This window comes from Erythrolamprus reginae, chromosome 2, assembly GCF_031021105.1.
Source record: "Erythrolamprus reginae isolate rEryReg1 chromosome 2, rEryReg1.hap1, whole genome shotgun sequence".
In the NCBI taxonomy this organism is placed as follows: Eukaryota; Metazoa; Chordata; class Lepidosauria; order Squamata; family Dipsadidae; genus Erythrolamprus; species Erythrolamprus reginae.
In genome coordinates, this window is record NC_091951.1 from 88,574,981 (window position 1) to 88,588,297 (window position 13,317).

Here is a 13,317-nt window from a genome sequence, read left to right on the forward strand (position 1 = left end):
AGGCTTTCCAAGCTCTCTGCCCAACCCATTTTTGCAAAAAAGGCATGAAAAATGGGTCCATTTTTGTGAAAAAAAATGGGGTTCAGAGAGGGTTTGGGAGGCTTGCAGAGTGCTTCTGGGGCTAGAAGGACAAAAAAAAATTGCTTGTTCTTTGAAACCTTAGTGTGTCCTATACAGTGGTGCGTCTTATAGTCCGCAAAATACAGTAATAAAAAATACATTAGTTATGTTAGTAAGAGGGATTATACTGAACTTAAAAGCCTGATGCTCGGGACATTTACTTGAAAGTCCTCCCCCTCTCCCTCCTTTCCCCCTGTTATTTCAACCCCTTTTGTTTAGTAGGTTTGGGGCCAAAGAGATGCAGGTTTTCCTTTATTTTGATATTACATATTTTATCTTTTAAAATAACATTTTAAAAAGTATTTTGTGTTAATTTTTCTTAGACAGTTCATTTTCTGACCAAGTGCATGCAGTGTTGTAGATCTTCTGTGTTACTTGTGGGAACAGATTGCCAGTGCACGTCTGAGGTAAGCCACTGAAAATTACATTTATGATCATAGTTTAATACTATATGCTTTTTCTCTACCTGAAAAAACACCATGTTTTTCTGGTGTTGCCTGTTCAGTCTAACAGTCAGACTATATTGCTTAAGTGTACCTTCTGATCTCCAAATTGGTCCTCTTATAATAAGAATCTCATATGTCTGCGTTACAATGGTGCAATTCAAAAGAGAGAGCAATTATAAATGTAACACTACACACCCCACTCCCTATGAGAACTGTATTCTGTTTTCTTGCAGGCAGTGAAAGCTCTGATAGTAATGTTACATAGGCAATGGCTTTTGATCAGAAAAATGGAAGGAATCGCGTTCAATGGACATGAAAAGCAAATTGTTCAGTTTTTGCGGGACGCTGTTTTGCTTCTGCATGGTCTCTCCCAGAAGGATAAACTTTTCCACGAACATTGCCTGGAAGTGCTCCACCAATACGATGGCGTTTTGTCTGGGGTTACAGCAGTCCTGAGAAAAGGGCAGCATTTAAAAGCTTGTGAAGGTGAGACTCCTTGCATTAAACGTGTGACTACTAATATAGAGAGTGACCTGCCACCTGCAAGTACCTGCAAATGCATTCTAACATCATTCATGTTCCCTATCATAATATCACTACTCACAGTCACTCATGCCCTCATCACCTCGAGATTCGACTACTACAATGCTCTCTACATGGGGCTACCTTTGAAAAGTGTTCGGAAACTTCAGATCGTGCAGAATGCAGCTGCGAGAGCAATCATGGGCTTCTCAAAGTATGCCCATGTTGCACCAACACTCCGCAGTCTGCACTGGTTGCCGATCAGTTTCCGGTCACAATTCAAAGTGTTGGTTATTACCAAAAAGTCCTTCATGGCACCGGACCAGGATACCTGCGAGATCGCCTTCTGCCGCACAAATCCCAGCGACCGATTAGCTCCCACAGAGTTGGCCTTCTCCGGGTCCCGTCGACCAAACAATGTTGTTTGGCGAGACCCAGGGGAAGAGCCTTCTCTGTGGCGGCCCCAACCCTCTGGAACCAGCTCCCCCCTGAGATTAGGATTGCCCCCACCCTCCTTGCTTTTCGCAAATTCCTTAAGACCCACCTCTGTCGTCAGGCATGGGGGAACTGAAATATCTTCCCCAGGCCTATACAGTGGTACCTCGAGATACGAGTTTAATTCGTTCCGGACCTGGGCTCTTAAGTCGAGCAGCTCTTATCTCGAACGACTTTTCCCCATAGGAATTAATGTAAATAATTTTAATTGGTTCCAGCCCTCAAAAAACTCACAAAGTTAGTCTAAATTATGCAGAAAGACATGTTTTTTAATGAAGAAATGTACATGTACATATAAATGAATAATGAAGTTTCTTTCACTTAACTTGTAAACTTTCTTAAACTTTTAAATTTACATATGTTCAACTTCTCTGCCACCCAATCCTGTAGGACAGAGGTCCCCAACCCTTTTTGCACCAGGGACCGGCTTTAAGCGATCAAGAGAGGAATGGGTGAATGAATGGACGGAGGGTGGGAAGGAAGGAAGGAAAGAGGGAAGGGACAGGAACAGAGGAAGGAAGCAAGGAAACTTATGAAAGGGGAGAGTAAGAGAGGAATGAGTGAAGGGAGGGAGGGAGGGAAGAAGGTGGGAAGGAGAAAGAAAAGAAGAAATAGAGGAAGGGAAGGTAAAAGAGAGAAAGAAAAAGAGCAAGAAAGAAAGCTGCAAGCACCCCCCGGACCCCCCCAGGCTGGCTGCAACCTTTTAAAACACGCGCGCCGCTTCGCAGCTGTCTCCTGAAGCAGAACGCGGAAGTTAGCGTTTGGCTTCAGGAGACAGCTCCTTGGCGCTTGTATCTCGAATTTGGGCTTGTAAGTAGAACAAAAATATCTCTCCCCTCCCAGCTCTTATCTCGAGTTGCTCTTAAGTAGAGCAGCTCTTATGTCGGGGTTCCACTGTACTGTTTAGGTATGGTATGTTGTCTGCCCTCTTTGAATTTGTAAAATATGGATGGGAAGTTTGTACGCTGCAAAGTATCATTTTCTAACACCGTTTTCATTTCCAAGAATGCTTTCTTTGTAAGGAGCATTTTGCTTTTCGCTTCTTGGTGCTTTGTGACCTGGCAGCCAGGGAGTGCATCAACAACATCCTCTCTAAATTTCCCCAGGTAAAATAGAAAGGAAACATAACCAGATGAGCTAATTCTACTTTATTGTAAGTCTGTATTAAACCAGAGAGGAAACGTGACCAGTTGAGGAAATTTTGCTTTATTGTATAACTATCTAAACAGAGTTTGAAAGTACAGATCTCCCACCGACTCTTTTAACTTCCTGATCCATTAGGGCGAGACCTTCCTAAGTTTCCTTCCTTCACTGTGAAGCCACTGGGGACTTACCTCCTCTCTTGTCTGATCGTTTCCTAGGAAGGATGCCTTCTCCTTGTTCTTCGGAGTCATTCTCACATACTATTATAATTTCAGAAGTGTGTACTGGCACCAAAGCAATGGGAATAGTTTAGAGACTATCCTAAAGTTACTTCGTTGTTAATGCTGATTTTTTACGGAGTTATGTCTATTTGGAAGGAAATAATTTTAAATATGTGGCTGATGAAGTTTCCCCCTTATAAAGTATTGTTGAGTTGTATGCATTCCTTTGCATTCTCTTCCAGATAAGATGATTGAATTATTCAGCTCAGGAATGGCCCTCTCAAACTCTTTTGTCTAGCCTTCAATGGCTGAAAGTTGGTGACATTGTTTCCTCCCATTTTGAAGTTTAAAATGAAAAATGTCATAGCCCAAATCTTAAGCAAGCTTGCTATAATTAAAAAGCAAATTTCCCAAACTTTCTGTTGCAGTCTAGGGTTCAGAATTTTAAAAAATCTTTTGAATCAAGCTCTTCCCTTAGCAGTGTTTTTAACTGTTAACCCTCACTGCTGGGGCCCAACTCGGCTCCTTGGAACGTCTCTTGCAGAATAGATCCTTACTTTCATTAATAGCAAAAGAAGTAGATGTGATATTAATCTGAATCCCGTAAGGGTTTCTAAAAAAACCAGATTTTATTAGAAACATAGAAACATAGAAGTCTGACGGCAGAAAAAGACCTCATGGTCCATCTAGTCTGCCCTTATACTATTTTCTGTATTTTATCTTAGGATGGATATATGTTTATCCCAGGCATGTTTAAATTCAGTTACTGTGGATTTATCTACCACATCTGCTGGAAGTTTGTTCCAAGGATCTACTACTCTTTCAGTAAAATAATATTTTCTCATGTTGCTTTTGATCTTTCCCCCAACTAACTTCAGATTGTGTCCCCTTGTTCTTGTGTTCACTTTCCTATTAAAAACACTTCCCTCCTGGACCTTATTTAACCCTTTAATATATTTAAATGTTTCGATCATGTCCCCCCTTTTCCTTCTGTCCTCCAGACTATACAGATTGAGTTCATGAAGTCTTTCCTGATACGTTTTATGCTTAAGACCTTCCACCATTCTTGTAGCCCGTCTTTGGACCCGTTCAATTTTGTCAATATCTTTTTGTAGGTGAGGTCTCCAGAACTGAACACAGTATTCCAAATGTGGTCTCACCATCATTCTATATAGTGGGATCATAATCTCCCTCTTCCTGCTTGTTATACCTCTAGCTATGCAGCCAAGCATCCTACTTGCTTTCCCTACCGCCTGACTGCACTGTTCACCCATTTTGAGACTGTCAGAAATCACTACCCCTAAATCCTTTTCTTTTGAAGTATTTGCCAACACTGAACTGCCAATACAATACTCAGATTGAGGATTCCTTTTCCCCAAGTGCATTATTTTACATTTGGAAACATTAAACTGCAGTTTCCATTGCTTAGACCATTTATCTAGTAAAGCTAAATCATTTACCATATTACAGACGCCTCCAGGAATATCAACCCTATTGCACACTTTAGAGTCATCGGCAAATAGGCAAACCTTCCCTACCAAACCTTCCCCTATGTCACTCACAAATATATTAAAAAGAATAGGACCCAGAACAGATCCTTGTGGCACACCGCTTGTAACCTGACTCTGCTCAGAATACTCGCCATTAACAATAACTCTCTGATGTCTACGCTTCAGCCAGCTGCAAATCCATTGAACTATCCAGGGATTAAGTCCAATCTTCACTAATTTATCTATCAGCTCTTTATGTGGAACCGTATCAAAGGCTTTGCTGAAGTCCAGGTAGGCAATATCCACGGCACCACCTTCATCCAACACCTTTGTGACATAGTCAAAGAAATCAATGAGATTAGTCTGACATGATTTGCCTTCAGTAAAGCCATGCTGATTTGGGTCTAATAAGTTATTGTTTTTTAGGTGCTGATTTATCCTCTTTTTGAGTAGAGTCTCCATCATTTTAACTACAACTGATGTCAAGCTAACTGGCCTGTAGTTACCAGCTTCTTCTCTACTGCCCTTCTTGTGAATAGGCACAACACTGGCCATTCTCCAATCCTCAGGAACTTCTCCTGTTAACAAGGATTGGTTAAACAAATCAGTCAGGGGGGTAGCAATGACAGATCTGAGTTCTTTAAGAACTCTGGGGTGGATGCCATCTGGACCCATTGCCTTATTTATCTTTAATCGTTCAAGTTCTTCTAAGACATCGGCTTCTAAGATCACTGGAGCTGAATCCGTATTATTAAACATAATAGAGATCCTGATAATAAGATGATATTCATAAATTCAATCTTTCAAAAAAGAAAACAAGATTACTAGGTCTTTTTTGGTTATCCTCATTGATTAGATTTTTTTAATGGAATAGTTTCATCCCCAGGTGTCTGCCATACTGTTGTTGGTAAATTGACCCTTGTTTTTGAGTTAGACTTCCTATCCCACCAATTTTCCTTTCCAAGATTACACCAGCTATTTTATAACTTGGGAGGGGAGGAAAGTAGCTCTTTGTTTTCTGTCTTAGGAAAACTACTTTTGTTGACTTTATAGAGAAAATTCAGATGTTCATTCTTAGAGAAGAATACTTCTACTTTTAAATCCTTTTTGTACCTACTCAAAAAAATAGATCCTCTTTTCATTAGCTACCTCAATCCATTTTTCTTTCTTTCTTTCTTTCTTTCTTTCTTTCTTTCTTACTTTCTTTCTTTCTTTCTTTCTTTCTTTCTTATTTCTTTATTATATTTGTATGCTGCCCCTCGGGGCGGCTCACAACAATCATAAACAATATACAAATCCAATGTTTAAAACACAATTTAAAAAACCTTATAATAAAATAATCACACAACCCAATCAAACCATACATAAACCAAGTAGTTAGGGGAGATGTCAATTTCCCCATGCCTGGCAGCAGAAGTGAGTTTTCAACACGAAAGGCAAGGAGGGTGGGGGCAGTTATGATCTCCGGGGGGAGTTGGTTCCAGAGGGTAGGGGCTGCCACAGAGAAGGCTCTTCCCCTGGGCCCTGCCAGACGACATTGCTTAGTCGACAGGACCCAGAAAAGGCCAACGCTGTGGGACCTAATTGGCCGCTGGGATTCGTGCAGCAGCAGGCGGTCTCGTAGGTATTCTGGTCCAATGCCATGTAGGGCTTTATAGGTCATTACCAACACTCTGAATTGTGACCGGAAACTGATCGGCAGCCAATGCAAGCCACGGAATGTTTACGAACATGGGCATATCTGGGAAAGCCCATGATAGCTCTCGCGGCCGCATTCTGTACGATCTGAAGTTTCTGAACACTCTTCAAATGTAGCCCCATGTAAAGAGTGTTGCAGTAGTCGAACCTCGAGGTGATGAGGGCATGAGTGAATGTGAGCAGAGACTCCTTGTCCAAATAGGGTCGCAACTGGTGCACCAGGAGAACCTGAAAATATGTTAAAATCCTCGGCACTACCCTGCAAGTGCTCCCCAACTACCCCCTGATTAAGAAGGGAGTGGGTTACCCTGAATAGGGCAGCCGGGCGGGATTCTGCTGATGCAATCAAGGCGGCATGATACGCTCATCTTGCCGCCTTATGTGCCACTTTTCATTGCCTACAGTGGCAAAAGTGTATTTCATACATGTAACCTTTACATCCCATTCCATTGTTTACATACCATATTTTTTGGAGTTTAAGACACACCTCCCCCCCCCCCCCCCCCAAAGAAGGTGGAAATGTCGGTGCGTTTCATACACCGAATGCAGCCATTTTTGCTGTCCCCGAAGCCCCGACCCACCTACAGAGCAGTATTGGGGGATGCCCTTGTTTTTGTGAAAAATGGGCCGTTTTTCACCCTTTTTTTTTTTTGCAAAAATGGGGTGGGAAAGGGGTCTGTGAAGCTTGTAGACCAGCTCTTAGGGACTTGAGGAAGGCAAAATGCCTCCATTCTTTTTGAAAAAACATGCGAAAAAGAGCCCTTTTTTCACAAAAATGGGAGCATTTTTGCCATCTCCCCAGCACTCAATAGTTGTCTGCAGGCTCCCCAGATCCTTTGCCCACCCAATTTTTGTGGGGAAAAGGGAAAAAATGGCCCGTTTTTTTGCAAAAATGGGGCTGTTTTTACCTTCTAATTACCACATCTAGCATGACTACAGGAGGAATTCTTGGAGGTGAAGTCCATTAGTCTTAAAGCTGTCAAGTTTGAAAACCTTTGGGTTAGGGATTAAACATGCAAAGGTATTGAAACTTGGCAAATTTAAGACTTGTGGACTTCAGCTCCCATTCCTGAGCTAGCATGACTGGAGGAGGAATTCTGGGAGTTGAAGTCCACAAGTCTTAAAGCTGTCAAGTTTGAAGTTTGTAAAAAGTGTACATGGTTGTAAAAATTATACATGTTTGTAAAAAGTATTCTGCTATACTGGTATTTTATTACATAATATATTACTACACCATTTGGTACAGAATACTTTTTCCCTTGTTTTCCACCTCTAAAATCTAGATGCGTCTTATACTCTGGTGCGTCTTATACTGCGAAAAATATGGTATATCAGGTTCATTAATTTCCAGAGTAGAAACTCCTGGATCCACTCCATTTTGCATTCTTCTGACATATAGTAGAAACCTCTGTCCTCAAAAGTGTCAAATGCAATTCTCCAATTTATCATATGTTGATCTAATTTAGTGCTATCTCTTGAGGTTTAGTTTAAGTTTAAGTTTAATCAGATTTGTATGCCGCCCCTCTCCGCAGACTCGGGGCAGCTCACTGCTATGGACTGAACTCGCGAGCCTACGTTTTAGAAGCAATATGCTCTTCCACTAAACTATAAATTTTTCCCAATGTCTGAATAGTGACTAAGCCAATTAGGAAGTTTTTGGAAATGTTTATCTTATCTTCACTTTGTAAACAAAAGTGACACAGATTGAATACAGCATTGTCTCTTAAACTTACAAATGATAAAATGTGTTTTCAGTACACTAGTATTTTCAGTGTGCAGAGATGCATATTTTGGGCTCATTAATTTTCACAAGTATATACAGTGATACCTCATCTTACAAACGCCTCGGCATACAAACTTTTCAAGATACAAACCCGGGGTTTAAGATTTTTTTGCCTCTTCTTACAAACTATTTTCACCTTACAAACCCACCGCCGGACTTCTGTTGCCAGCGAAGCACCCGTTTTTGCTCTGCTGGGATTCCCCTGAGGCTCCTCTCCATGGGAAACCCCACCTCCGGACTTCTGTGTTTTTGTGATGCTGCAGGGGAATCCCAGCAGGGGAATCCCAGCATCGCAAAAACGAGTGCTTTGCTGGCAACGGAAGTCCAGAGGTGGGGTTTCCCAGCGAGGGGAGCCTCAGTGAAATCGTAGCATCGCAAAAACACAGAGGTCCGGAGGTAGGGTTTCAAGGACTTCGGTGTTTTTGCAATGCTGCGATTTCACTGATGAAACCCCACCTCCAGACTTCCGTTGCCAGCAAAGCGCTCATTTTTGCGATGCTGGGATTCCCCTCCAGCATCGCAAAAACACAGAAGTCCGGAGGTGGGGTTTCCCATGGAGGGGAGCCTCAGGGGGATCCAAGCAGCGCAAAAATGGGCGCTTCGGCTGGCAAAAGGGGTGAATTTTGGGCTTTCACGCATTAATCGCTTTTCCATTGATCCCTATGGGAAACATTGTTTCGTCTTACAAACTTTTCACCTTAAGAACCTCGTCCCGGAACCAATTAAGTTTGTAAGACAAGGTATCACTGTATATATAACCAGGAGAGAGCATGCCACTCTTCAGTTCCTGTCAAGTGGTCCATGACAATTTGCCATGGCTAACTTGCTGCAGGACAACTTGCCACAGCCATCTCGCCACAGGACAGCTCGTGGTGGGACAAGAATTACACTAATATCAAAGAAAAGGTATAAATAGAATCATTAAAGGATACAAAAGCAGGGACAGAATGAAATGTGAATGGCAAAAATTAAAATGATTTTGATTTATTTTAATAATTAAATAGAATTGTTACATAGTCCCACAGCGAGTTATCCCGGAGCAAGTTGTCCGTGGCGGCTTATCCAGTGGTGAGTTGGCCACAGCAAGTTGGCTGTGGTAAGTTGTCCCATTTCTCCTGTCAAGCTAGCCTGCACGCCAATTGCAAAGAATTGAGAAGGTCGGAGCTCCAATTTCTTGTAGTCACCAAGTTGCCTACCTCAGCTTTACTAACCCTTTAGTTATTACTTTGCATGATGGACAGGAATTTGACTCTGTATTAAAATACTGTTAAATTTAGACAATAGCAGTGTTAAATAAATATGGTATTTTGTAAAAAAAATAATCTTATATATTCTATGTTTGTTCTTTTAGAACTTGCACTGGATGAACTATATTCTTTGGAGCCCGAAGTCAGTGACCAGGAAATGGATTGCAGATAATCATCTTTCAATAATGTATTTGTTTACTTTCCAGAACAGGTTACTATTGAAATTGAATTCAATGCGTATTTTAAAATTTACATTGTAATGCAAAAAACATTTCAAATATTAATTGCCAGAAACCATCACAACCCAACCAATATATTACTTTTGTATTGAATAGATTCCCATATTGAAATATACATTCCCAAAGAATATATTAAAAATGACCTCTATAAACTTTAATCTTTGTGCCTGAAGAATTATTTACAGTTAATGTTAGAGGTAGGTAAGCTTCAGAAATATTCTCATTAAATCTCCAAGTAGAACTTGGTGAATCTCATTTCCTTAATATGCTTTATGAATTAGTAGAGATTGTTTCTTTTTTAATAACAAGGACATTTTAATGTGTATTTCACTGGTCCACTTACAGAAAAATGCTAATGTTTTTGAAAATACAGTTTCATATCTGAAATTCTATACTGTACACCAATGGGTAAAACTGAAATAATGTGTGCTTATTTCTGAACAAATCTCTGTAAACATTGAATGAAAGGCTAGAAGATCAAGATAATAAGTATTTGTAATATGTGCATAGTTTACTATGAAAGAAATGGCAAAAGAAATAAATTCTGATTATTATTTTATTCTGTGACTAGAAATTACAGTTAAAAATCCTCTGTTTTCTGATGTCCATCCTTTTGGAGAATTGCAGTTCGGGTTCTATTCTCCATAGGAAATTTTTAACCCTTAATTTGAGTGGGATTTGGATTCTGTATATCAAATACCATATAGAAATAAAAAGGATCCTTAGAAATCAGTTAAAATGTGCTGTAGTAGCTTTACGCTGGAAGAATGGCTTATGTATCCCAGTAATGTAATCCCAGAATTTTAGCGTTCACTTGTTAAATGAGAAATGCACAGCTTAACTATCAAGAATATATTTTTCTCCTAAAATTAGTAACCAAAATTTTCCATCAGTCTTTCCTCTGTTACATATTTAGCCTCAATGTGAGGAAATATACCCTCTAATATTAATTTTCAGAATCTCTTGTATTGTTGTAGTCTATTGTAGGAATTACATACTGTTGTTGAACAGTAACACTTAACAATTTATGACTAATACTGAAAAAGTAAGCAGTATTAGACTGGATTAATATTTGGTGGGAAGTCATGAGATACTGTTAGGGCTAAAGATAAGACAAGGAAGTTTTTAAAGAAAAAAAATATAGGAAACGGCAATGACAAACCAGTTCTCAATTGTTGCTAAAGAGGCAACTGATGACTCTAAGTTATCTATTTCAAGTCTGGTGGTGGTACTACAGCTCCAGGAATCCACAGCCAAGCTGTTCTAATGCTTGTGCTATTTATAGAATATAGAATAGGACATTTGAAAGGGACCTCGGAGGTCTTCTAGTCCAACCCCCTGCTTAGGTAGGAAACCCTATATCAATTCAGACAAATGGTTAACCAATCTGTTCTTAAAAACTTCCAGCGTTGGAGCATTTACAACTTTTGGAGGAAAGTTGTTATTAGTGTCACTCCTTTCAACTAGATCTTAAGATATTGAATGCTTCATCCATGATTCCCACTCTGCACTCCACCAGCATTCCCCTCCCTTTTTAAAAACTTGCAACCATTTTCATTCTTTGAGCATTAGGTGAAAAAAAATTCAACTGAGCTACCCTTTTTTTCTTGCAGTTGTGAATGCATTTTAAGTCAACATTCTTTTAGACAATAGTATTCTAAGAAGATACTCCACAGTAGAAATCCATCTGAATATGTATGTGTCAGGAGTAGATTCCTTCCGGTTCAGACCAGATCGCCCGAGCCGTTAGCGACCTGCTGGTGAAATGATGATGGCATCACGGATCTGGTTTGGTTGGTGCTGGTCCATGAGCACCGCCATCTTTTTTGGGGGGAATTTTCGGTTAATGTTTCCATGTTTGGATGGCTTCTCTTCTTGATAAAGAGCCCTCTCCCCTGCCCTTGGGGTCATACTGACCTTTATTTCTTTGCCCAAAACACAGCTGATCAGCTCCTCAGCTGAGTATTGGGCTAAATCCTGCTTCTGAGTGTTTGTGCAAGCAAAAATGCACTTGGATATGTGTGAGCAGAGCACACGAGAAATATTGTAATGCAAACTGGTGGTGAAGTTAAGTGGAACCCACCCCTGATATATGTGTTTTAAAGATCATGAAAAGTTTGAGCTTTTTCATGTTGTGTACTTTTTAGTGAAACTGGAGGATAGGATTTACCTTAAGAATTCACTTTAATTACCGGTATTCAGTGGCGGAACGCAATAAATAATTGACCAGGGATTCACTAACATTACAATTGTGCCATTGTGAATGTAATGTCAATATCTGTTACATGAACCAATAAGCGAACCCAAATATTCAGTGAGGTAAGAAAAGGGAATTTATTTTCAATGTCATGTTTGTTCAAAGTTCAGTACCATCATGTTGCATGTGGATTTTAGAAGCTGGTATGATTCAGCAGAACTGGAGAAGAAGCTCAGATAGGGCCTTGGAGTACAGAAATAAAGGCTGATGAGCTGATCATGACTGATAGCCAGGAACCTTGTGAAGTCCAGATGTAGACAGAATTTCTATCAGTCAAGCCTTGAATGTGGGTAGGTGGCAGGAACCCCCCACTGGGGACCTTCTGCCTGTCTGACCTGCAAAAGACACCTGGCAGCCCCATTTTAGCAATGGTTGCAGAACATGTTATTTGGAGAGAATGCTAGTTTTGGAGAGAAACATGATCATAGCAACATAGAAGTCTGTATTTTCTGTATTTTATCTTAGGATGGATATATGTTTATCCCAGGCATGATTAAATTCAGTTACTGTGGATTTACCAACCACGTCTGCTGGCAGTTTCTTCCAAGGATCTACTACTCTTTCAGTAAAATAATATTTTCTCATGTTGCTTTTGATCTTTCCCCCAACTAGTGTCAGATTGTGTCCCCTTGTCCTTGTGTTCACTTTCCTATTAAAAACACTTCCCTCCTGGACCTTATTCAACCCTTTAACATATTTAAATGTTTCGATCATGTCCCCCCTTTTCCTTCTGTCCTCCAGACTATACAGATTGAGTTCATTAAGTCTTTCCTGATACGTTTTATGCTTAAGATAATCATGCAAGAGAATCTTGTGTGGTTGCAGTTACCTAGTGCTAGAAGGCGAAGAAGGTGAAGATGATAATGGGAGGTTTCCCCTGCCAGAAAAGAAGCAAAATCTCAGATAGGAAGACAAACTATCCTCAACGTGGCGGACAGATGCTTGGAGTTTTTGAAGTACCTCAGACCAGGAAAGGCTGGGAAGGCCCAAATGGAGGTACATAAGGGCTACCAAAAGTTTTACTATCACACTGTGGGCGTGGCTTATGCATTTTCTTTCAACATCTTTCAGTGCAAATTGGGTGCTCTGGGGTGGAGCTCCATTTTTGCTACCCCACTGTGTTCCCGCCCCCCACCCAGTCCGGGCAGTAGCCCGCCCCTGGCAAGGTCTATGCAGAGTCCAGCTGCCAAAGAGCTAAGCAGAGAAATACTTTCCACAGCTATACAAACAATTCCCTTCCCATCTCTCGCTTGTAAAATGGACTAGAACAGGGTTGTCAAACATGTGACGTCACAGCATCACATGGAGTTTCGAGACATTTTCCTCTTTCACTAAGCCAGATGTGGGTGTGTCCAGTTTGCAATGCTTCTGGACTAGAAGAAAAAGTTGAAGCTGATAATTTACTAATGGAGCAAGCGCTTGTTAACGGAACAGCCCTGAGAATGAGGCTGGGAGAAAATGACATATTTGTAAGTGGAAGTTCCTAATTGTTGTAAGTAGTACTTAGTAAAAGAATCATAGAATTCCCTACCCTCTCTCTCATTGTGAAGCAGTTGTTCTTAGTTAAAAACACATCCATAGAACACATGACACACTAAGATTGATGTAATGTTATGTCTGGGAAAAGATAGTAATTTTAGACCCTCTCATCAAACT

The 13,317-nt window shown here is 40.5% G+C and overlaps 1 protein-coding gene across 3 annotated transcripts in view; it reads left to right on the plus strand.

Moving 5' to 3' along the window:
- ATRIP (ATR interacting protein) overlaps window positions 1–13,317 on the plus strand; it is a 42,712-nt gene that overhangs the window by 19,240 nt on the left and 10,155 nt on the right. For 2 of the 3 annotated variants that reach the window (XM_070738613.1, XM_070738614.1), the window contains 3 exons: window positions 444–527; window positions 800–1,052; window positions 9,270–9,562. In XM_070738613.1, the coding sequence (XP_070594714.1) occupies window positions 444–527; window positions 800–1,052; window positions 9,270–9,337 (405 nt within the window). In that variant the 3' untranslated portion in view covers window positions 9,338–9,562. Of the gene's footprint in view, window positions 1–443; window positions 528–799; window positions 1,053–9,269; window positions 9,563–13,317 lie in introns of those variants that run through there. The other variant, XM_070738615.1, reaches the window with a different exon arrangement.